General features: G+C 46.0%; 1 protein-coding gene across 1 annotated transcript; it reads right to left on the bottom strand.

Moving 5' to 3' along the window:
• Positions 1-703: 703 nt before the first annotated feature.
• LOC109904650 (protein QNR-71) lies at positions 704-15,848 on the bottom strand. Its single transcript, XM_020501833.2, has 12 exons — positions 15,702-15,848; positions 14,818-14,955; positions 14,580-14,723; positions 11,414-11,587; positions 9,939-10,100; positions 7,883-8,173; positions 7,592-7,657; positions 7,163-7,465; positions 6,747-6,852; positions 6,359-6,585; positions 4,151-4,241; positions 704-1,385 (listed from the first exon to the last, which is right to left on the bottom strand). Exons 1-12 carry the CDS (start codon positions 15,769-15,771, stop codon positions 1,232-1,234), a joined length of 1,926 nt encoding a protein of 641 aa, XP_020357422.2. The 5' UTR covers positions 15,772-15,848; the 3' UTR covers positions 704-1,231.
• Positions 15,849-24,833: the final 8,985 nt, after the last annotated feature.

Below are 24,833 nucleotides of genomic sequence, written 5' to 3'. Positions count from 1 at the left end.
ACAAAACAATAAAATACACTTTTGGGCCTAAATGCGAAGCCTTGTGTTTGCTCCAAACATATCACTCATTTTTAAGCATGGTGGCTGCATCATGTAATGGGTCTGCTTGACATTGGCAAATTCCGTGAAAATAAATGGGATGGAGCTAAGCACAGGCAAAATCCTAGAGGAAAACCTGCTTCAGTCTGCTTTCTACCAGACACTGGACAATTAACTAACCTTTCAGCAGGACATCAAGCCCAAATGTCCACTGGAGTTACCAAGAAGACGGTGAATGTTCCTGAGCTGTCAAGTTACACTTATCTGCTTGAACAACTATGGCTGTCTAGCCCTGATCCTCAACACCTTCACAGAGCTTGAACAACTATGGCTGTCTAGCCCTGATCCTCAACACCTTCACAGAGCTTGAACAACTATGGCTGTCTAGCCCTGATCCTCAACACCTTCACAGAGCTTGAACAACTATGGCTGTCTAGCCCTGATCCTCAACACCTTCACAGAGCTTGAACAACTATGGCTGTCTAGCCCTGATCCTCAACACCTTCACAGAGCTTGAACAACTATGGCTGTCTAGCCCTGATCCTCAACACCTTCACAGAGCTTGAATATTGCTTTTATGGGAAAATATTGCACTACAGGTGTGCAAAGCTGTAATCACCGCTACAGGTGATTTTAACATGTATTGACTCGGGGTGAATACTTATCCAATCAAGGTATGTTAGTGTTTTATTTTTCATTCATCTTTAAAATATATACCCTTGTGTGTAGGCTGTTGACAAATTACAATGAAATCCATTTTAATCCCACTTTGTAACACAAAATGTGAAGAAATCCAAGGAGGGTGTAGACTTCATATAGACATACTTTTCTACAACAAAGTCAACTAAACAGAAAAGGCACGAGTATTTTCATATTATCAAAAGTTAAATGTTCCTCTTGCTATCTTATTAACAGTTGTTAGTTCTCTTAGTTATTGGTATAGATATCTTCTTTGTGATGCATTTATGAACGTGCTAAAATTAAACTTGGTACTGAAGAACCTCTGAGTAAAAATCCTGGGGCCTGTTAAGGATTATATAAAGTTGCAGAACATTGAGATAGAAATGTATTGTGTAGAACAGATATGCTTGTCTGTCAGGTACGAAAGCGAATCCAGTTATTTCTATCTGCACCTTTCAAAATGTTTCACACCCCAAATTTGCAGCCTATGGCTGTAGTACCATCGATGGGTCTACATGGGGTGTCTGTCCGACAGCAGGCGGCGACTCTCCTCGTTGGTGGGGAATATTACCTTCCTCAGCCGGCCCATATGACCCCCAACACCAACATGGCCACTGGCGTCCTCCACCAGGGACCTCCTCACCCGCTTGTAGACTTTATAGCGCCTGGGAGGGGAGGTGGAGGAGGAGAGAAGACGGAGGGGAGCGAGAGATGGAGGGAGAGGGGGAGGTGGGGAGTGAGAGGGGGAGGTGGGATGTGAGGGAGGAGAGATGGAGGGTAGGGGGTGAGGGAGGAGAGATGGGGTGAGGGAGGAGAGATGGAGGGTAGGGGGTGAGGGAGGAGAGATGGAGGGTAGGGGGTGAGGGAGGAGAGATGGAGTGAGGGAGGAGAGATGGGGTGAGGGAGGAGAGATGGGGTGATGGAGGGTAGGGGGTGAGGGAGGAGAGATGGAGGGTAGGGGTGAGGGAGGAGAGATGGAGGGTAGGGGTGAGGGAGGAGAGATGGAGGGTAGGGGTGAGGGAGGAGAGATGGAGGGTAGGGGGTGAGGGAGGAGAGATGGAGGGTAGGGGGTGAGGGAGGAGAGATGGAGGGTAGGGGTGAGGGAGGAGAGATGGAGGGTAGGGGGTGAGGGAGGAGAGATGGAGGGTAGGGGGTGAGGGAGGAGAGATGGAGGGTAGGGTGAGGGAGGAGAGATGGAGGGTAGGGGGTGAGGGAGGAGAGATGGAGGGTAGGGGGTGAGGGAGGAGAGATGGAGGGTAGGGGGTGAGGGAGGAGAGATGGAGGGTAGGGGGTGAGGGAGGAGAGATGGAGGGTAGGGGGTGAGGGAGGAGAGATGGAGGGTAGGGGGTGAGGGAGGAGAGATGGAGGGTAGGGGTGAGGGAGGAGGAGAGATGGAGGGTAGGGGGTGAGGGAGGAGAGATGGAGGGTAGGGGGTGAGGGAGGAGAGATGGAGGGTAGGGGTGAGGGAGGAGAGATGGAGGGTAGGGGTGAGGGAGGAGAGATGGAGGGTAGGGGGTGAGGGAGGAGAGATGGAGGGTAGGGGGTGAGGGAGGAGAGATGGAGGGTAGGGGGTGAGGGAGGAGAGATGGAGGGTAGGGGGTGAGGGAGGAGAGATGGAGGGTAGGGGGTGAGGGAGGAGAGATGGAGGGTAGGGGGTGAGGGAGGAGAGATGGAGGGTAGGGGGTGAGGAGGAGAGATGGAGGGTAGGGGGTGAGGGAGGAGAGATGGAGGGTAGGGGGTGAGGGAGGAGAGATGGAGGGTATGGGGGTGAGGGGAGGAGAGATGGAGGGTATGGGGGTGAGGGAGGAGAGATGGAGGGTATGGGGGTGAGGGAGGAGAGATGGAGGGTATGGGGGTGAGGGAGGAGAGATGGAGGGTAGGGGGTGAGGGAGGAGAGATGGAGGGTAGGGGGTGAGGGAGGAGAGATGGAGGGTAGGGGGTGAGGGAGGAGAGATGGAGGGTAGGGGGTGAGGGAGGAGAGATGGAGGGTAGGGGTGAGGAGGAGAGATGGAGGGTAGGGGGTGAGGGAGGAGAGATGGAGGGTAGGGGGTGAGGGAGGAGAGATGGAGGGTAGGGGTGAGGGAGGAGAGATGGGGTGAGGGAGGGTAGGGGTGAGGGAGGAGAGATGGGGTGAGGGAGGAGAGATGGGGGGTAGGGGGTGAGGGAGGAGAGATGGGGTGAGGGAGGGTAGGGGTGAGGGAGGAGAGATGGGGTGAGGGAGGAGAGATGGAGGGTAGGGGGTGAGGGAGGAGAGATGGGGTGAGGGAGGGTAGGGGTGAGGGAGGAGAGATGGGGTGAGGGAGGAGAGATGGGGTGAGGGAGGAGAGATGGGGTGAGGGAGGAGAGATGGAGGGTAGGGGTGAGGGAGGAGAGATGGGGTGAGGGAGGGTAGGGGTGAGGGAGGAGAGATGGGGTGAGGGAGGAGAGATGGGGTGAGGGAGGAGAGATGGAGGGTAGGGGGTGAGGGAGGAGAGATGGAGGGTAGGGGTGAGGGAGGAGAGATGGGGTGAGGGAGGGTAGGGGTGAGGGAGGAGAGATGGGGTGAGGGAGGGTAGGGGTGAGGGAGGAGAGATGGGGTGAGGGAGGGTAGGGGTGAGGGAGGAGAGATGGGGTGAGGGAGGGTAGGGGTGAGGGAGGAGAGATGGGGTGAGGGAGGGTAGGGGTGAGGGAGGAGAGATGGGGTGAGGGAGGGTAGGGGTGAGGGAGGAGAGATGGAGGGTAGGGGGTGAGGGAGGAGAGATGGGGGGTAGGGGGTGAGGGAGGAGAGATGGGGTGAGGGAGGGTAGGGGTGAGGGAGGAGAGATGGAGGGTAGGGGGTGAGGGAGGAGAGATGGGGGGTAGGGGGTGAGGGAGGAGAGATGGAGGGTAGGGGTGAGGGAGGAGAGATGGGGTGAGGGAGGGTAGGGGTGAGGGAGGAGAGATGGGGTGAGGGAGGGTAGGGGTGAGGGAGGAGAGATGGGGTGAGGGAGGGTAGGGGTGAGGGAGGAGAGATGGGGTGAGGGAGGGTAGGGGTGAGGGAGGAGAGATGGAGGGTAGGGGGTGAGGGAGGAGAGATGGAGGGTAGGGGGTGAGGGAGGAGAGATGGAGGGTAGGGGGGTGAGGGAGGAGAGATGGAGGGTAGGGGGTGAGGGAGGAGAGATGGAGGGTAGGGGGAGTGAGGGAGGAGAGATGGAGGGTAGGGGAGTGAGGGAGGAGAGATGGAGGGTAGGGGGAGTGAGGGAGGAGAGATGGAGGGTAGGGGAGTGAGGGAGGAGAGATGGAGGGTAGGGGGAGATTGGGTGGGAGAGTGAGGGAGGAGGGGTTGAGGGAGAGGGAGAGTCGAGGAGGAGTGGACAGAGATAGGGGAAAGAGATGAAGTGGGGGAAATGGAGATGAGAGATGAGTAAGGGAAACTGAGTGTGCACAAGTAATACTGAGTGGCTTGACTTACTTGTAGACCATGAAGGCAGTGAAGGCAAAGATGGCTACCAGAATAGCACTGGAGGAGAGGACAACCTCTGCAGCATGAGGAGCTTTAGACTCTACAAACAGATGGTGGGAGAGACAAAAATGTGAGGGAAATTAACAGAGTAAAAGAGCGGTGGGATGAATCGAGGGGAGTCGAGAATCAAAGGGGTGAGGGATGGAAAGAAGTGGAGAGAGGTGGGATGAGATTAGGAGAGAAATAAACCACTTTAATATCAGGTGTAAACTGTGCCTCAATACCATCAAACGAGGAAAAACTTCTAAATGAAAATCCCATCTATGGCTGTGGATTTATACACATTCACAACATGGCACCCTACTCCCTATATAGTGATCTACCTTGACCAGGGCCCATCCATACGGCAAACTATTCACTATATACAGTGCATAAGGAAAGTATTCAGACCATATTTCCCAAATATTGTTGTTAGAGCCTTATTCTAAAATGGATTATATAAAACAAAAATCCTCATCAATCTCCACACAATGCCTCATAATGAAAAAGTGAACAGGTTTTAAAATGTTTTGCAAATGTATTCAAATTAAAAAACATACCTTATTTACATAAGTATTCAGACCTTTTGCTATGAGACTCGAAATTGAGCTCAGGTGCATCCTGCTTCCATTGATCATCATTGAGATGTTTCAACAACTTTTTTTGTTTTTTTTACCTTTATTTAACTAGGCAAGTCAGTTAAGAACAAATTCTTATTTTCAATGACGGCCTAGGAACAGTGGGTTAACTGCCTGTTCAAGGGCAGAATGACAGATTTTGTACCTTGTCAGCTCGGGGATTTGAACTTGCAACCTTTCAGTTACTAGTCCAATGCTCTAACCACTAGGCTACACTGCTCTAACCACTAGGCTACACTGCCGTGGTAAATTCAATTGATTGGACATGGCTTGGAAATGCACACACCTGTCTATTGAAGGTCCCACAGTTGACAGTGCATTTCAGAGCAAAATCCAAGCCATGAGATCGAAGGAACTGTCCGTAGAGCTCCGAGACAGGATTGTGTCGAGGCACAGATCTGGGGAAGGGTACCAAAAATGTTCTGCAGCGTTGAAGGTCCCCAAGAACACATTGGCCTCCATCATTCTTAAATGGAAGTTTGGAACCACCAAGACTCTTCCTAGAGCTGGCTGCCCAGCCAAACTGAGCAATCGGGGGAGAAGGGTCTTGGTCCGGGAGGTGACCAAGACCCCGATGGTCACTCTGACAGAGCTCCAGAGTTCCTCCAGAAGGACAACCATCTCTGCAGCACTCAACCAATCAGGCATTTATGGTAGAATGGGCAGACAGAAGCCACTCCTCAGTAAAAACACATGACAGCCTGCTCTTTGCCAAAAGATACCTATAGGAATCTCAGACCATGAGAAACAAGATTCTCTGGTCTGATGAAACCAATAATTAACTCTTTGGCCTGAATGCCAAGCGTCACGTCTGGAGGAAACCTGGCACCATCACTACGGTGAAGCATGGTGATGGCAGCATCATGCGGTAGGGATATTTTTCAGCAGCAGGGACTGGTAGACTAGTCAGGATCAAGGGAAAGATGAATGAAGAAAAGTACAGAGATCCTTGATGAAAACCTGTTCCAGAGCATTCAGCCCCTCAGACTGAGGAGAAGGTTCACCTTCCAAGAGGACAACGACCCTAAGCACACAGTCAAGACAACGCAGGAGTGGCTTCGAGAGTCTCTGAATGTCCTTGACTGGCCCAGCCAGAGCCTGGACTTACACCCGATAGAACTCTGGAGAGACCTGAAAATAACTGTTCAGCGACGCTCCCCATCCAACCTGACAGAGCAGGTGTGCCAAGCTTGTAGCATCATACCCAAGAAGCCTCAAGGCTGTAATTGCTGCCAAAGGTGCTTCAACAAAGTACTGAGTAAAGGGTCTGAATACTTATGTAAATGTGTAATTTCAGATTTTTATTTTTTATAATAAAAAAAAAATGTTAAAGAAAATTCTAAAAACATGTTTTTGCTTTGTCATTATGGGGTATTGTGTGTAGATTGATGAGGGGGGAACAACGATTTAATCCATTTTAAAATACAGCTGTAATGTAAGAAGATTGGGGAAAAAGTCAAGGGGTCTGAATACTTTCACTGTAGGGTGCCATTTGGGACTCAACCTGAATAAGACCCCAGGGTCTAGCCCTGTGACCTACCGGGTGTGTCAGGGTCAGTGTTGCTTATGGTGATGGTGGTGGTGATGGTGAGGGCCAGACTGCTGGCATCCTCCAGGGTGATGTTGACACAGTAGGTCCCTGGCTCCAGGAAGGTCCTCCGCAGGCGCACCTCGCACTCCGACGATGGGGGCACGTCATCACACACGATGTTCCTCACCTGCTGGCAAGAGGGGTCCGAGACGATGGTGCAGGCTGAGGTGGGAGTGCTGGGGAAGGGGGAGAGGAGGAGGAGGAGAGAGGAGGGTGGTTATGGTAGATGGATGGGGCATTGGTTTGTGGGTTAATATTCATTACAAATTATATTTTTCACTAGTCCAAAAACATGTCTGAGGGTTGCCTTAGCCACATCCAATTGTGTTCCACTCACCTGCCCAGGCACTTGACTAGGAAGCTTATGTCAGTGTTGGTGACCTTGTCAGCAAACACGTCCAGGATCCGATTGGCTGGCTGGCTGTTGATGAAGTGCTTGGGTTCTGTGATTGGGTACGGCATGGATGGAGTGATTAAAACATGCTTGGATTGAAGACTTTTCACAATGGGCAAATACTAACTTCCACTCCCATTGACATCAATGCATGATTAAGTGAACATTTGTGTAGACATTGGCCAGTGGAACTTTAGTATTTGCCCCCATGAGAGTGTTTATGGCCGAAATGCCACCCTATTCCCTATATAGGGCACTACTTTGACCAGAGACATATGGGAGCCTTATGGGCCCCAAAGTAGTGCACTATTAATGGAATATGATGCCATTTGAGACACACTATATCCTCATCCACCCACCAATAATGGTGATGTTGGTCTGGAAGGTTCCGTAGAAGTACCGGAAGCAATCATTGCCTGCCAGATGTGCGTAGCGGAGCTGGGCCATGGGGGTGGGGCCAGCCGGCAGGGACATTGGGGTAGGGCCAGTGGGCGGGGACATGGGGGTGGGGCCAGCTAGCAAGAACTGTGCAAAAAGTTGTATCGGGTTGAACAGCGCCAAGGTTACATCAGCAACCGTCGGGGGGAGGGGCTCTGTTGTCGGGAAGCCTGTAGTCATAGGAACAGGTGTGTTGGAGGCGGGTCTGGCAGTGGTGACTGGCACTGGAAACGAGACAGTGGAATTTGGACAGTTGATGTCAGCTGAATAGAACTAAACTCACAAGAGAAAACACTTCCTCATACACTCTGACACTTCTATTCAACGCACATTACAGAAGTCATTCTTACCAAAACCATGGGTTGTCTCCATTTTGCGAGTGATGGCGTGAGTGCCAGGGGGAGGTGTGTGGGCCGCTGAAGGAGAGAAAAAGAGAGATATAACATAACGCTTCAAAGACGGACATGGGGCTGCAGCGCAATCAGCTAAAACAACATTCCCCCAATGGTGCATACCTTATTCCAGGCTGGAGGGCCAGTAGTATGGTTAAAGATGGAGCTCATCAATGTGTACTATGTACTTCTAGGTTTGTGTACCTGCAATATCCACTGAAGTGAAGTGTGTGACTCAAGTGTGCGTACCTGTAGTTTGCGTGGGTGGAGGACATGGGATCTTGAACGCCGCTTCCACCCTCAGCTTCACGTTGACATCTCCTACCGCACTGTAGGAGTGAGTGGCTACGTTGCTATGAGTGACCAGCTGGTTGCCGTCCTTGAAGTCCCAGATGTAGTCGACGGCGTCTGCGGTCTTCAGGTAGTCACTAGGGTCGTGAACGGACACACTGAACACAACTTCCTCGCCACGCACAAATACGCTGTCCGACAGGTTGGCTGATGCCTTCTGGGAAATATTCACAGCCACTGGGATCTTGTCTGTGGATGGGTAAAGGTTAACGAGAAACCCTTAGGCATGACACGTCCGTTCATCTATCTGTATCCAGTGCTTCATTTGTAAATCGGGAGGTTCCGGAACGCATAGGGTGTGTTTGTAAATTCTCTCTGGTTATCTACTCCGATTTCAGAGCACTCACGTCTGAGTGTACCCGAGCGCAGAATAACTGATGAATTTACAAACGAGCAATAGAATATGACCGGTGTCAGTGAATGTCAGCAACAACAACAAAAAATGAAATCGTTGCCAGCAGCACAGTTACAGTCACCAACACTCTGGATAACATGAAAACTGCCTAACCAGCTCTGCTAGAGAGGTTAAAATGGTCAGAGTGAGGTGTTCTCTCATTTGTGTCCAGAAGTAGCTAGCTAGCAAACTAACTTTAGCCAGTTAGCTTGGGTGCTTGACTGCCGTTGTGAGGTCAGAACGCACGGATCAACCCTACTCATCAGCCAGAGCGCCCTATGAGCGAAACACTCTTAATTTACCAACAGATAATCTGACAACACTCTGAATTTACGAACACACCCATAGTGAGGGGGGGGGGGGGGGTACTTTTGGGGGGTATGAGGTACCGGAACATATTAAGAAAACATTAAGAAAAAAAGTGACAAACTCAACATAGCAGCGCAGCACACAGAGTAAACAGCCAAGTAGCCTGGTGGTGAAATGGACAGCACTCTCCAAGGTGCTGATTAATTCAAAGCATTTTAGACGTCACTGCAGTAAACCCACACACTTGAGATTAGCTGTGGGGTTTACACAAGTCCAAAATTCTTATAGCCTCATTTTCTAGACATCAATGTACAGCGACATTTACATCACTGTAGAACACAAGTCATATGCATTTGCACACACTCAGCTGTGGGGCTCACAACACCCCAATGTCATATCATTTACAAGACATCAATGTCGCAGTAGAACAAATATCACAATATCAGAATGAAACTTCAAATAAAATAAATGAATGTAGGCTACAGCAGAGCACACATTTGAGAATATATTGGCCTCCTGCCTCTGTGAAAACATGAAGCACATATTCAGATTAACTTCACAGTACAGAACAAGTTTGTAAAAAAAACATTTTCCTCCCTTAGTTTTCAAAACATGACTATCCCCATGTCAAGTCCATTTAAGTCCTGCCAGTCAATTTCTTGCTCAAAGCCATGAGCAGGCCTGTGGCGTACAAGGGGAAGGGCTTGGTGACCTATAAGATGTATAAGGGGAGGGGCTTGGTGTCCTATAAGATGTACAAAGGGAGGGGCTTGGTGACCTATAAGATGTACAAGGGGAAGGGCTTGGTGTCCTATAAGATGTACAAAGGGAGGGGCTTGGTGACCTATAAGATGTACAAGGGGAGGGGCTTGGTGACCTATAAGATGTACAAAGGGAGGGGCTTGGTGACCTATAAGATGTACAAGGGGAAGGGCTTGGTGTCCTATAAGATGTACAAGGGGAGGGGCTTGGTGACCTATAAGATGTACAAAGGGAGGGGCTTGGTGACCTATAAGATGTACAAGGGGAAGGGCTTGGTGACCTATAAGATGTACAAGGGGAAGGGCTTGGTGTCCTATAAGATGTACAAGGGGAAGGGCTTGGTGTCCTATAAGATGTACAAAGGGAGGGGCTTGGTGACCTATAAGATGTACAAGGGGAAGGAAGGATAGTAGATGGGAGGAAGAAAGGTTGCTGATTGAGATACGTGATGCTTGGAGAGTAGACATGTAGTGTATACAGCGAACTCACCTGTGACAAAGAAGACTGCCTTGTCGGTGGCCAGGGGGCTGTACTTCCTGCGCTCGCGTTTCCTGTACACCATGACCTCCATCAGCTCCGCCCCCAAAATTATGTCACTGGTGTTCACTGTTAGGGTGGAAGAGGAGCCATCACACGTCTCAGAGTACTGACCTGGGGGAGGGAGAGAGAGGGAGGGAGAGATGGAGGGAGGAGGGAAGGAGAGATGGAAGGAGGGAAGGAGGAAGGAAGGAGAGATAGAGGGATTGAAGGAGGAAGGAAGGAAGGAAGGAGAGATAGAAGGAGGAAGGAGGAAGGAAGGAGAGATAGAAGGAGGGAGGATGGAAGGAAAGAGATGGAAGGAAGGAAGGAAGGAAGGAAGGAAGGAAGGAAGGAAGGAAGGAAGGAAGGAAGGAAGGAAGGAAGGAAGGAAGGAGAGGGAGGGAGGGAAGGAGGAAGGAAGGAAGGAGAGAGATAGAGGGAGGGAGGGAAGGAGGAAGGAAGGAGAGAGAGAGGGAAGGAGGAAGGAAGGAGAGATAGATGGAGGGAAGGAGGAAGTAAGGAAAGAGAGAGGGAAGGAGAGAGATGGAGGGAGAGATGGAAGGGAGGAGGGAAGGAGAGATAGAAGGAGAGATAGAGGGAGGAAGGGAGGAGGGAAGGAGAGATAGAAGGAGGGAGGGAGGGAGGAGGGAAGGAGAGAGGAAGGAGGGAAGGAGAGATGGAGGGAGGAATCAGAGTGCAGAAAGAGTTTGAGTAATAGCAGATCTCCATCTCTAAGCACCTGCCTCCTCACCTTTAATAGAGCTCATCTAATCAATCAAATTCAATCAATTGTATTTATAAAGCTCTTTTTACATCAGCCGATGTCACAAAGTGCTTATACAGAAACCCAGCCTAAAACCCCAAACAGCAAGCAATGCAGATTGAAGCACGGTGGCTAGGAAAAACTCCCTAGAAAGGCAGGAACCTAGAAAGAAACCTAAAGAGGAAGCAGGCTCTGAGGGGTGGCCAGTCCTCTTCTGGCTGTGCCAGGTGGAGATTATAACAGAACATGGCCAAGATGTGCAAACGTTCATAGATGACCTGCAGGGTCAAATAATAATAATCACAGTGGTTGTAGAGGGTGCAACAGGTCAGCACCTCAGGAGTAAATGTCAGTTGGCTTTTCATAGCTGAGCATTCAGGTCGAGACAGCAGGTGCGGTAGAGAGAGAGAGAGTTGAAAACAGCAGGTCTGGGACAAGGTAGCACGTCCGGTGAACAGGTCAGGGTTCCATAGCCGCAGGCAGAACAGTTGAAACTGGAGCAGCAGCACAACCAGGTGGACTGGGGACAGCCAGGAGTCATCAGGCCAGGTAGTCCTGAGGCATGGTCCTAGGGCTCAGGTCTTCCGGGAGGACAGGGAGAGGGACATGGTGCATGTATATGTGTGTTTATGACTGTGTGCATGTCTATGGGTAATTGACTGTGTTTGAGTGAGACTCTTACCCATGGAGTGCCATACGTAGACGTAGCCCTTGTGTCTCCAGTCGTTGCTCTGAGGGAAGGGTTTCCCATCTGGGAAGACGTTACATCTCTTCAGGTCAGTACACTTTCCAAAGCCGTAGTCATCTAGCCAGGAGGTCCAGTTAAATACATAGCCAGACTTAAGCTGACTGTTAGCTTGAATAGGGCAGTGGAGGGGAGAACTACAGTCAATTCACAGAATGTAGTACACCCTAACCTATTTCATGTCTCAATGTTGAGTTATTCAGTTTTTATGAATGCTTAATTGCTGATTGTATAATGATCTTGTAATCAGCTGTTGTGTGTGTGTGTTTTTATGTGCAGGGGCGTACTTAGTGATTTCACAATCCCCAAGTGAAGAACAGACTATGGGAGGTGCACAGTACTACATAGAGCCATGGCTACATGGAACTCTATTCCACATCAAGTAACTGATGCAGCAGTAGAATCACAATTTAAAAACAGATCAAAATACACCTTGTGGAACAGAGTACTGTGAAGAGATACACAGGCACAGACACACACACAGTTGAAGTCGGAGGTTTACATACACTTAGGTTGGAGTCATTCAAACTTGTTTTTCAACCACCCCACAAATTTCTTGATAACAAACTATAGTTTTGGCAAGTCGGTTAGGACATCTACTTTGTGTATAACACTAATTTTTCCAACAATTGTTTACAGACAGATTATTTCATTTATAATTCACTGTATCACAATTCCAGTGGGTCACAAGTTTACATACACTAAGTTGACTGTGCCTTTAAACAGCTTGGAATATTCCAGAAAATGATGTCATGGCTTTAGAAGCTTTTGGTAGGCTAATTGACATAATTTGAGTCAATTGGAGGTGTACCTGTGGATGTATTTCAATGCCTACCTTCAAACTCAGTACGTCTTTGCTTGACATCATGGGAAAATCAAAAGAAATCAGCCAAGACCTCAGGAAAAAAAAGTGTAGACCTCCACAAGTCTGGTTCATCCTTGGGTGCAATTTCAAATGCCTGAAGGTACCACATTCATCTGTACAAACAATAGTACGCAAGTATAAACACCATGGGACCACGCAGCCATCATACCGCTGAGGAAGGAGACGCGTTCTGTCTCCTAGAGATGAACGTACTTTGGTGCGAAAAGTGCAAATCAATCCCAGAACAACAGCAAAGGACCTTGTGAAGATGCTGGAGAAAACAGGAACAAAAGTATTGATATCCACAGTAAAGCGAGTCCTGTATCGACATAACCTGAAAGGCTGCTCAGCAAGGAAGAAGCCACTGCTCCAAAACCGCTATAAAAAAGCCAGACTACGGTTTGCAACTACACATGGGGACAAAGATTGTACTTTTTGGAGAGACGTCCTCTGGTCTGATGAAACTAAAATAGAACCGTTTGGCTAAAATGACCATCATTATGTTTGGAGGAATAAGAGGGAGGCTTGCTAGCTGAAGAACATCATCCCAACCGTGAAGCACGGGGGGAGGGCAGCATCATGTTGTGGGGGTGCTTTGCTGCAGGAGGGACTGGTGCACTTCAGAAAATAGATGGCATCATGAGGGAGGAAAACTACGTGGATATATTGTAGCAACATCTCAAGACATTAGTAAGGAAGTTAATGCTTGGTCGCAAATGGGTCTTCCAAATGGACAGTGAACCCAAGCATACTTCCAAAGTTGTGGCAAATTGGCTTAAGGACAACAAAGTCAAGGTATTGGAGTGGCCATCACAAAGCCTTGACCTCAATCCTATAGAAAATGTGTGGGCAGAACTGAAAAAGCGTGTGCGGGCAAGGAGGCCTACAAACCTGACTCAGTTACACCAGCTCTGTCAGGAGGAATGGGCCAAAATTCACCCAACGTATTGTGGGAAGCTTATGGAAGGCTACCTGAAACATTTGACCCAAGTTAACCAATTTAAAGGCAATGCTACCAAATACTAATTGAGTGTATGTAAACTTCTGACCCACTGGAAATGTAATGGAAGAAATAAAAGCTGAAATAAATAATTATCTCAACTATTATTCTGACATTTCACATTCTTAAAATAAACTGGTGATCCTAACTGACCTAAGACAGGGAATTTTTACTCTGATTAAATGTCAGGAATTGTGAAAAACGGAGTTTAAATGTATTTGGCTAAGGTGTATGTAAACTTCGGACTTCAACTGTACACATGATAACTCACACACTCTACACATAGGTAGACGTGGATTTTGTATTGTAGATATGTGGTAGTAGAGTAGTGGCCTGAGAGAACACACTTGATGTGTTGTGAAAGGTTTTATAAAATGTAATGTCATATTTTTATTGTATATAACTGCCTTAATGTTGCTGGACCCCAGGAAGAGTATCTGCTGCCTTGGCAGCAGCTAATGGAGATCCTTAATAAATACAATACAATGTGGAGGCCCCAGGCAGAGGCCAGACTGAGGACACTGAGGCACACATTTAAGAAGACATTTAATTTAACTGTAAAAATGTATCACCTTTTAATGTGCCCATGAACACAACCAGCTTTCATTTGATTTTCAAACAAATCACTTCAAAAAGAAGGTTACCTTTTTGCACATTCATCCAAAATAATTGCAGGATCTGAACAGTGCCCTATATATCTTCCAACTTTCCATCAATTCGCATGTAGCTGAAACTATCTCATAGGAGAACGTCTATTCTAAATTCAATGTCTATTCTGCCTTGGTTTGACATCATTTCATTTATATGATCTGGAAACAACGTTGATTCAACCAGTGTGCCCAGTGGGACATGTCCTCTTCCTGGAGGACTACGGCAGTATTATCAGCAGCACCTTATTATCAGCAGACCTGTCCTTTTACTAAAGAATTTAGGTCATTTTTCTGTTAAAAATGACATCTTTCTGTTTCTTCTCATTGCTACAACTTAATCTCAGAGACAGTCACATTTGCAATCATATCACGTGAAACAATGCACAGGAATGAGGCCACTTGATGATGAGAGGCCTGAGGTAATTGCCTATTCCTCCTCATGGTAAGTCCACCAAGTTGCATGTGTGTGTGCATGTCTGGGTGTCTCTGAGTGGGAGTGTGTAGGTTTGTTTGTGCTAGGTGCTTGTGTTGTGACAGTGCGTGTGTAGAGTGGTTTGTGGGAAGGACCTGAGGCCTCCAGCTCCATACCATCTGGACAGTGCTCATCCCACACCAGCTCCCCGTTGGTGTCCTCCTTCTGACATGGCGGGTACTCCAGCTTGGCAGTGAATGACACCACAGAACCTTTGATTGCTGGACTGTCGCTGGTCAGGCGCACTTTGACGGGCTTACCTGGATCCGGAGGTGAAATTAGTTGATAAATGTTGTAATGTTTTAAAGTGGTAACGATATAAACTTTATTTGCATAATTTGACAAGGTGCTCACCTTTTCTCCGCGTTAGTTCCTTGGGACCAAAGGGCGGGTACATATAGTCATCCCACGGGTTGCTGTCTGGGCTCCAACCAGGGATCGGCGGGAACTTCATCGACAATGAATGCTTGTGAGGGAACATGTCCCGGTAAGCTGAAAGAAAGAGGAAGGGAGAGAGAGTACCATTTTGTTTTGAGACTTAGGCCTATAGATTTATGGTTAAAATTGCGCTTTTAAAAACGTTGGAAAATCTATCTAATGTGAGAGCCCTAATGTAAGTTTATCGTGTTAATTCGTTTAAAAATGTATATTTCCTTAACCATAATAAACAGTACTTTTCTGGATATGGACTGACCAGTGGAAAATATTTGGTTTAAAGTCGTGTTGTATACTGAATAAAAGTAACCTTTGGAAAATGCACAGGACAGATCTCCAAGTGCATGCGCGCAAATGGTGTAATTGGGCTCATGGGACTGTGACTGACAGGACAAGCGCACGGACGTTGGCAACGCAATAACAGCTCGCGCTTCTCTGAAATTCTTATGAGATGAGCAAGGTCAGAAGAAAACAATTAAAGGAGCGTTGCCTTTTCCTTGTAAATAGTATTTAGAAAACCACAGGGTAAACTGAAAAAAAGGCATATAAATGTAAATGATTTCAACCTATAGTTAATTGAAAGACTTGACAGAGTGCAGTAATAAACCTTTATAGGCTGAAAATGACAAATAGAAAACAAACCGCATAGCAATGATCAATTAACAATGTAACAAGTATCCCTATATCATTTCAGTTAATAATTTGCCAAAACCGGATACGTCATCTGCATCCAAGCAACCTATACCGCAAACCTGATTGATGGGCACAGCTAAAACCCAAAAAGCTAACAAAAATGTACTTACTTTTGAGTCCATTTGCTTGAGAAACGAAAACAGTGCTAGCCAGAACAAACACATAATGTAAAGCTCCCATTTCGACTTTAATAAAAAGATGCACCTCACGCAGACCCCACCAAAAACAGAACTGCTCCTGCACGCACACACATGTATTCTCCCTTTCTTCCCCCGCGTGCCCCGAGTTCCATAATTTAATACAGGGCTGCATGCACGCGCAAACATGTGATGTTGATAACAAGACGCATCTCATCCTTCATTAGGTCGGGAGCCTCATGTGGACCGTCTCAGTCCCCATCCCCTCTGCTCTGTCCTGTCTCTTACATTTAAAACACCTTAAAAAAATTCTCATGTTCTCTCGTCACCTAAACAACAACATAAATAATAATTTACCAGTATCCAAGATGTGGAAGAATACTTGGAGGTCTGAAAGGGTAGAAGCTATACGCATGGAGTCAAATCCTAGTCCAATTTGGTGGAGGCTGTGGTTTTCAGAAGACTCCAGACGTAAACAAATTCGGATTTGTCTGGCTAAAAGGCCTTTAGCCAGGTCTGGATTTGTATGAAGCATCGAAATTCAATGAAATAGAGACCCAAGCTATTTCACGAGTTATTGTAATAATCAAAATACCGAATATTATTTTATAAAAATATTCGCATATTCTACTTAAAGCCTATTTTGAATCATGACAGTTCCTGTACATCTTGATCAAACAGAGCCTATTAGTTTTAATATTGCCTTATTACCGAGTTTTTTATTGATGGAGATAATATTTTCGAATGTGTTTTGTGTTGTTCAATCCTAACCATTTTTAAACAAAAATCAATAACAATTTAGGTAAAACATCAAAAGAAAACATATTTCGATAGGCTAATAAATACATATTTAAGTAGGCCTATAGCCTTTTCCTTAAAGGCAGCATTTCAACATTCAAAATTCCTGCATTCCTGTTGAAATGCTGCCTTTACGCACAAATCGCTTAATCAAATAAATGACTTTATTCAACGTATATCTGACGAATTTTACAGCATAGGTCTTGGGACATTCTCCCAAATTCATGTCAACGCAGCGGTATAGGTCTATACTGCCCTATGCAAACCGGAAAGTGTGCAGTTATCTTATGACGCGCGAGCCGTCTCGTTAACTCAGCCCAACCTGTGACGATCATCGTGACCGGCCATCAGTCTGCTGTCACGAGAACAGCTCCAGCGAGTGCAAAAACAAGGCAATGATAAATCTGTCATGTAGCCTACAGTTGGCCAGTCTATTGGTCTTCACAAATAGATTATTTCGATTCTTATCAAAAGTGTGTTTTATTTCATAAAAAACGGCTGCAATTTGTTATGGCATTTTGAGTGGTGTAGGGATTCTTTCTTTTAGTCATAAAAGTAGCTACAATTATGTATTGTTTAGCGAGAAAATACTGGATTATCATGAGAGTAGCCTAACTGGCACGTGGGAGGAATATTAATGACAGGTGGTCTGATGATTTGGTAACCCAGTGAAGTTGAGAAAGCTACTATGCCTGTTCTAGTCGATATAGTCAATCATTTTGGTCCTGCCATCACGTGGTGCTGTTTGATGAATCCTAATGATAATTTAATAACGTTGTTTTTGACAAACTAACCCTCTATACTATCGAATTGGCCTATACTGTATTTCCCCTTAGTCAGACTCAATGGGTCATATTCAATCAATCCAAATCAGGCACTGGGTTCCTATATGACAAAAACAAACATTATTGCTCTGAGAATTCATATTTGGGTTAATTAAATTAAAACACTTAACACCATTTGTGAAAACAATTCAAATTAATGATACAATTTCTCACTCCAAAATAACATACTCCTGTCTGTCACGCCTATGCCCACTCCGGTGCTCAACATTGCTGGTCTACTAACCACCGGCAATCTTCATTATGCACACCTGGACTTCCTCATCACCTTGATTACCTTCCCTTTATTTAGCCCTCGGTAGTCTCAGTCATCAGGCAGTATTGGTTTGTTTTCATTTATGTTCTGTATGCGTCTTATGTTTTGTTAATCTGCATTCTTCATTATTAAACTCACCTTCTGCACCTGCGTATACACTACCAGGCAGAAGTTTTAGAACATATATTTTCTACATTGTAGAATAATAGTGAAGACATCAAAACTATGAAATAACACATATGGACTCATGTAGTAACCAAAAAAGTGTTAAACAAATCCAAATATATTTTATATTTATATTTATATATATATTTGATTCTTTAAATAGCCACCCTTTGACTTGATAACAGCTTTGTACACACTTGGCATTCTCTCAACCAGCTTTGTGAGGAAGTCATATGGAATGCATTTCATTTAACGGGTGTGCCTTTGTAAGATATGTTGATCGTACTCTCCTTGCATTGTGTTTTGTCCAAATAAATCACCCCAGCCAGTGGTCCCAGTTGAGCATTATTTATTATCTGCTGTTGTTCAATAGGAAACAGCACGTTAGTTGTGCAGGGCTTGATGATGTTGATGGCTGTCGATGGTCAAATCTGTAGCATGAAAACAACTGTGTTAGCAGTGGGCTCATGTGACCAGTATGCTAGCTAACACACTTATATACAGCAATCATATACTAAAGCACATCCCAGAAAGCCCCTCAATCCCTAACAGGTACCATATACCCACACATGTATAAATCAGTAACGTACAGCAAACCTGTACACATTGTAAAACAGAAAACAGTATTCAGAACGTCACCTACCCCTTGCATCACATTTTCATACTGGGGAGACTTGGCGTTCGGGATCTCCCCTATCTGCAAGAGAGGCCAATCACAACACGCCTTATTGTCATCGGAGTTGAACCAACCAATAAGAATGCTTGAACACTAAATACACCTTTCTTTAGAGGCAACTGGAAACATACCCTGTTACATTCTCCCATGCTAAATTACACTTGCATACTATAAAGAAACAAAACGAGGTATGCAATACCTTGCAATGCATATGTCTCTAAAGAGAATTAGGGGAATTCAAAGACCCCACAGGAAAACATGCCTGTTACATGTTCAGTACACTCAGTGACAATAAGAACCCACACCCTGACCTTAGAGAGCCTTTTTATGTCTCTATTTGGTTTGGTCAGGGTGTGATTTGGATGGGCATTCTATGTGTTGTATTTCTTTGTGTTTGGCCGAGTGTGGATCCCAATCAGAGGCAGCTGTCTATCGTTGTCTCAGATTGGGAATCATACTTAGGTAGCCTTTTTTCCCACCTATGTTGTGGGATCTTGTCCTTGTATTGTTGCTGTTGAGCACTACAAGGATGTACGTTTTGTTGGTTAGCGCGTTCTTGTTTTTCTGGTTATCATTAAATAATATGATTAACCTATCCAACGCTGCGTCTTGGTCTAATTCCACCAACGATGATCATTACAACCAAGACAGAAAAACCTTGGCCTACTTGACCTCTGACCCATTACCTCCATGGGGTCTCTTGAAAGTAAAAAAAAAAAGAAAGGGCTACAGACCTGGAAATCTACAGGCCAACTTGGATTCTAATCCTATGCCCACACAGGTATTCTAATGAACTCCCTCTGTGTAAAACCCTCTGTGTCTGCATAGTCTCTATAAGTTTCACTGGGCATTTCCTAACCTGACAGGCCTTACCGAGTTATCATTATGTTTAACCTGTTCAACTACAACCAGCATTGGTGGGTCACTGTCCACAGTTGGTAGATAGTCAAGGTCAAAGGTTCTGTGACTGTTGCTGGAGCTTGTGCTACCAGTGGCATCTTCAGAATGCCTTCCTTCTTCAGAGGGTTCGGACATTTCTTCTCCAAAGGTTAGCGCTGACACGCTTGTGGCACCCTCAGAATGTGGTGAGTTCTGAGGGTCCCTCGCCAGTGGCCCATCTTCCAGCACATCTGGGGTCTCTTTCAGAGGGCTCTGACTGTGTTTCCTCCGAGGTCTGTTCTGATACCCACACACTAGTCCTCTCACCAACGTCCATTTCTGGTATATCGTTCATTAATGAGTCCTCCATCTCCTCAATCTGAACCTCACGGTCTCCCGTATTAGGTGTCTCTAAGGCAGTGTCAGGGAGAGGCTAGAAGTTTACAGGCATTATCAGGTTACGGTGGACCGTTTTCTCCTAGCCAGTCAACATGTTCTGTATTTTGAAGATGTGGATGTCACTATTCTTCTCCGTAACAATATAGAGGTTGTTTTCCCAACGATCAGCCAGCTTCCTCTTTCCACGTTCACCCTTATTCGCCAGCAGCACCCGATCACTGACCTCCACTGGAGCTCCTCTGATCTTCCTGTTGTAGAGGCCCGCATGCCTCTTCAGCTGTTTGGTTGCCCACACCTGTACCTTCTCCATGGCCTCCCTCAGGTCTCTCATCAGGGACTCGATGTACTCGTCATAGTCTACAACCTTGTCTTGCAGCACATTTTCATACGGGGACTAAACAAAATACAAAAATACAATACAAAATATAACGTGTAAATACCTGTTTCAATTAACAGGTGTGCCTTAAAGCTAATTTCCTTCTTAATGTGTTTGAGCCAATCAGTTGTGTTGCGACAAGGTGGGGGGGTATGCAGAAGAAAGCCCTATTTGGTAAAAGACCAAGTCCATATTATGGCAAGAACACCTCAAATAAGCAAAGAGAAACAACAGTCCATCATTACTTTAAGACATGAAGGTCAGTCAATACAGAACATTTCAAGAACTTTGACAGTTTCTTCAAGTCCAGTCGCAAAAACCATCAGGCGCTATGATGAAACTAGCTTTCATGAGGACCGCCACAGGAATGGAAGACCCAGAATGACCTCTTCTGCAGATAAGTTCATTAGAGTTAACTGCACCTCAGAAATGCAGCCCAAATAAATGTTTCACAGAGTTCAAGTAACAGACACATCTCAACATCAACTGTTCAGAGGAGACTGTGTGAATCAGGTCTTCATGGTCAAATTGCTGCAAAGAAACCACTACTACAGGACACCAATAATAAGAAGAGACTTGCTTGGGCCAATAAACATGAGCAATGGACATTAGACCGGTGGAAATTTGTCGTTTGGTCTGGAGTCCAAATTGGAGACTTTTGGTTCCAGCTGACATGTCTTTGTGAGACACGGTGTGGATGAATGGATGATCTCCGTGTGTGTATTTCTCACCATAAAGTATGGAGGAGGTGTTATGGTGTGGGGGTGCTTTGCTGGTGACACTGTGATTTATTTAGAATTCAAGGCACACTTAACCAGCATGGCTACCACAGCATTCTGCAGCGATATGCCATCCCATCTGGTTTGGGTTTAGTGGGACTATCATTTGTTTTTCAACAGGACAATGACCCAACACACCTCCAGTTTGTGCAATGGCTATTTTACCAAGAAGGAGAGTGATTGAGTGCTGCATCAGATGACCTGGCCTCCACAATCCCCCGACCTCAACCAAATTGAGATGGTTTGTGATGAGTCGGACTGCAGAGTGAAGGAAAAGCAGCCAGCAAGTGCTCAGCATATGTGGGAACACCTTCAAAATAGTTGGAAAAGCATTGAAGGGGAAGCTGGTTGAGAGAATGTCAAAAGTGTGCAAAGCTGTTATCAAGCCGAAGGGTGGCTATTTGTAGAATCTCAAATATAAAATATATTTTTTAACACTTTTTAGGTTACTACATGATTGCATATGTGTTATTTGAATGAGTCGGTGTTCTAAAACTTTTGACCGGTAGTGTACGTGACAACTATCTGCTTTTTGCCTGGTTGATAAGCACAAATGAACATGTGACCATCGGAGATGTCCTATCAATTAGACAGCTTAACAAGAGACACCAGTTTGGACCACTGACTGACCCATGTCTGCCTTGTCACATGACATCAGGACAGCAAATTATTTCTACACCTAATAGAAATATTTGGGAGGTGCGTGTGGAGGGAGGGGGGGACAGAGAGAACATTCACTCTCTGACTCTCACTCACTCACTACTCTACCAGTACATTGAATTAACTGAATTAACTGAACTTCTGCAGTATTTATATTATCTCTCTCATTTTCATTTCTCTGTAGTTAACTTGCAGACTGATGACTGTCATGAGCCAACTGTGGAGTCCAGACATGCTGGTGACCGCAGGATCACGATCAACAACCCTGAGTCTAGCAACCAGATAGTCTCCATGCCTTTGCTTGCTTTAATTCAGTAGGAGTGCCACTACGTGCTAAAACATGGCATGGTGAATCCAAGCTTGACATTGGTTTGCATCACAGGAGGTTGGTGGCACCATAATTGGGGAGGATGGGCTCGTGGTAATGACTGGAACAGAATGAGTGGAATGGTATGAAATACATCAAACATGGTTTCCATACTCGGCCTGCAATTCCATTTGTGCCGTTCCAGACATTATTATGAGCCGTCCTCCCACCAGCAGCCTCCTGTGGTCTGAATTGATGTTGACTCAGGACTCATCCATGGCCAGAAGGAAGGTGTCATGTTTATAGGGATGGCGATCGTACACCTTCCACCTCCATGCTGAAAACAAATCCTCAATAAGAAAGGAGAGTATGAGTACGGGGGCAGGTATAGGGTCACAAATCGGGGATGGGCCCAAAACCATGCCTGAACTGCCTCTGCATGGTGGAACCAGACATTGTCCCACACAATGACATTAACCCTTCACCTTGACATGTCTGCTCAATTTCACATAGAAATACAATGAAGTGTGCAGCATTTTAGGATGAAAGTAATGGCCTACATCCTACCACACAATGATGGTAGGCCTACATCCTACCATACCATACCATACTATTCAGAGATAGCTGTGCACATGGAGATGTTTCCCCCCGTTGTCCAGGTGCTTGGACGGTCGTCCGTCGGCCGGTGAGGTTAGTGCTGTAACTGAACATACTCAGCCTGCAATTGTTTCACCCGGTCGTTTCTCTCAAAAGGCAATAGGTAAATGTGTTTCATAGATACCTGGTGCCTCTTCAAAAGGTGTTGGCAGGCTGATGGATGACACATTGGCAAAGGTGTCATCATTCTCATCAATGTCCTGCTTTCTTTCAGACAGACGTATCTCATTCCTGGCCCTCACCATTTCCACCACTGCCCACTCCTGCTGGTCGGTCAGCGCACGGCCACCACCATGGGGTCTTCTGAGGGTAGAACAGAGTATACTGTCAATAGATCATACTGTAAGAATAGTGTAACCTGTTTTGTAAATTGACATGCATTACAATATTAATTTACTGTAAATGTAATGGTAAAGCATAGTCCATATCCTGCAGACTTAACGGTTTTCTTGGTGAATTGACAGTTGATCTTTTCAGATTGGGTTGAACTAACCTAACTAATCAGCCTCTGCCATGGTAAGGCCTCTGTTAACCACATGGTCACCGATGATTGCCCGGACTTCATTAGACACAACAGTTCCCTGCCGTCTGCCTCCCTCTCTCTTATGTCAACCTCTAACGGGGCCCATGTCCACCTCTTTGTCGGGGCCCATGCCCACCTCTTTGACAGGGTCCATGCCCACCTGTCTGAGGGGCCCCTTGTCCATGAGCTCTTTGATTTCGTCCTCTCCCTTGCTGTCTATCTGCTCCATGTTGAAAGTGTTCAAACACCCCCTTCTATATGGTGACCAATTTTGGTTACCACTATGTGAATCCATCAGAAATAACCAGTAGTCATTATGTATGGTTATCATGCATCATACATGTCATTAGATGTTTATAATTTACAGTAGTCATTATGTATGGTTATCATGTATCATACATGTCATTAGCTGTTTATAATTTACAGTAGTCATTGTGTATGGTTATCATGTATCATACATGTCATTAGCTGTTTATAATTTACAGTAGTCATTATGTATGGTTATCATGTATCATACATGTCATTAGCTGTTTATAATTTACAGTAGTCATTATGTATGGTGATCATGTATCATACATGTCATTAGATGTTTATAATTTACAGTAGTCATTATGTATGGTTATCATTTATCATACATGTCATTAGATGTTTATAATTTACAGTAGTCATTATGTATGGTTATCATGTATCATACATGTCATTAGCTGTTTATAATTTACAGTAGTCATTATGTATGGTTATCATGCATCATACATGTCATTAGCTGTTTATAATTTACAGTAGTCATTGTGTATGGTTATCATGTATCATACATGTCATTAGCTGTTTATAATTTACAGTAGTCATTATGTATGGTTATCATGTATCATACATGTCATTAGATTTAATTTACAAACACACATTTTATTTATGTAGTTCTCAAATCCATATATAGTAGACAACCCAGTTTAAAACCTATACGTTTACCAAACGGTTTAGTGAGTAAACATTAAGCGCAGTTGGATTAAGTGAAGAGGACAGCAGAGAGCCTGGAGAAAATCCTGGAGCTTCGGGAGAGAAGTAGGAAAGACGGTCTGATCCACGAGGGCCAGTGCTGTAAAAAAGAGACAGAGACGTGTGGAGCAGCCCATGAAGAGGATGGTGGATGAGATCAGAGAGGGGGTTTGGGAAGCTCAGACGGATGACCAGCTTAGGAAGGTCTTCATGGAATCCAAGGGGGACATCCGGAAGATGATGGCTGGAGCTGAGTTTGACCGTGAGAAGGAGTTCACCACCACGAACATCAGAGTCAGAGCGGGATGAGTCTGACAGAGCGTAGTGGAAGTTAGAGCTGGGTGGGGGCGTGGGCGGACCGGTAGGTCTGGTGGTTAAGGGGCAGGGGCCGTAGCTGAGGGGTGATCGGATTAAAGGGGCGTGGCCTGGGTGGTAGATAGACATGGCCCCTCCCTCCATCGAGGTCCCTCCTTCCTGTGTTGCATGGCAACAAACTCTCCTTCCCCCCCATCCTCCCACCCATCTCCCCCTGGGCTAAGGAGGAACTGAGGACCACTACTGAGAGTGGAACAAGGGCTTTAATGCAGGTAAAGGGAGTTAGGAAGAGAGGGTGAGGTAAAAGAGTCTCAGGGACAGGAGGCAGAGGGTGAGGTAAAATAGTCTCAGGGGCAGGAAGCCGAGGTAAAAGAGTCTCTGGGACAGGAAGCAGAGGGTGAGGTAAAATAGTCTCAGGGACAGGAAGCCGAGGTAAAAGAGTCTCAGGGACAGGAAGCAGAGGGTGAGGTAAAATAGTCT

Source organism: Oncorhynchus kisutch, linkage group LG14, assembly GCF_002021735.2.
Source record: "Oncorhynchus kisutch isolate 150728-3 linkage group LG14, Okis_V2, whole genome shotgun sequence".
NCBI classification, from domain to species: Eukaryota; Metazoa; Chordata; class Actinopteri; order Salmoniformes; family Salmonidae; genus Oncorhynchus; species Oncorhynchus kisutch.
Note: the sequence above shows the minus strand (reverse complement) of the source record. Positions and strands in the feature narration are given on the sequence as shown.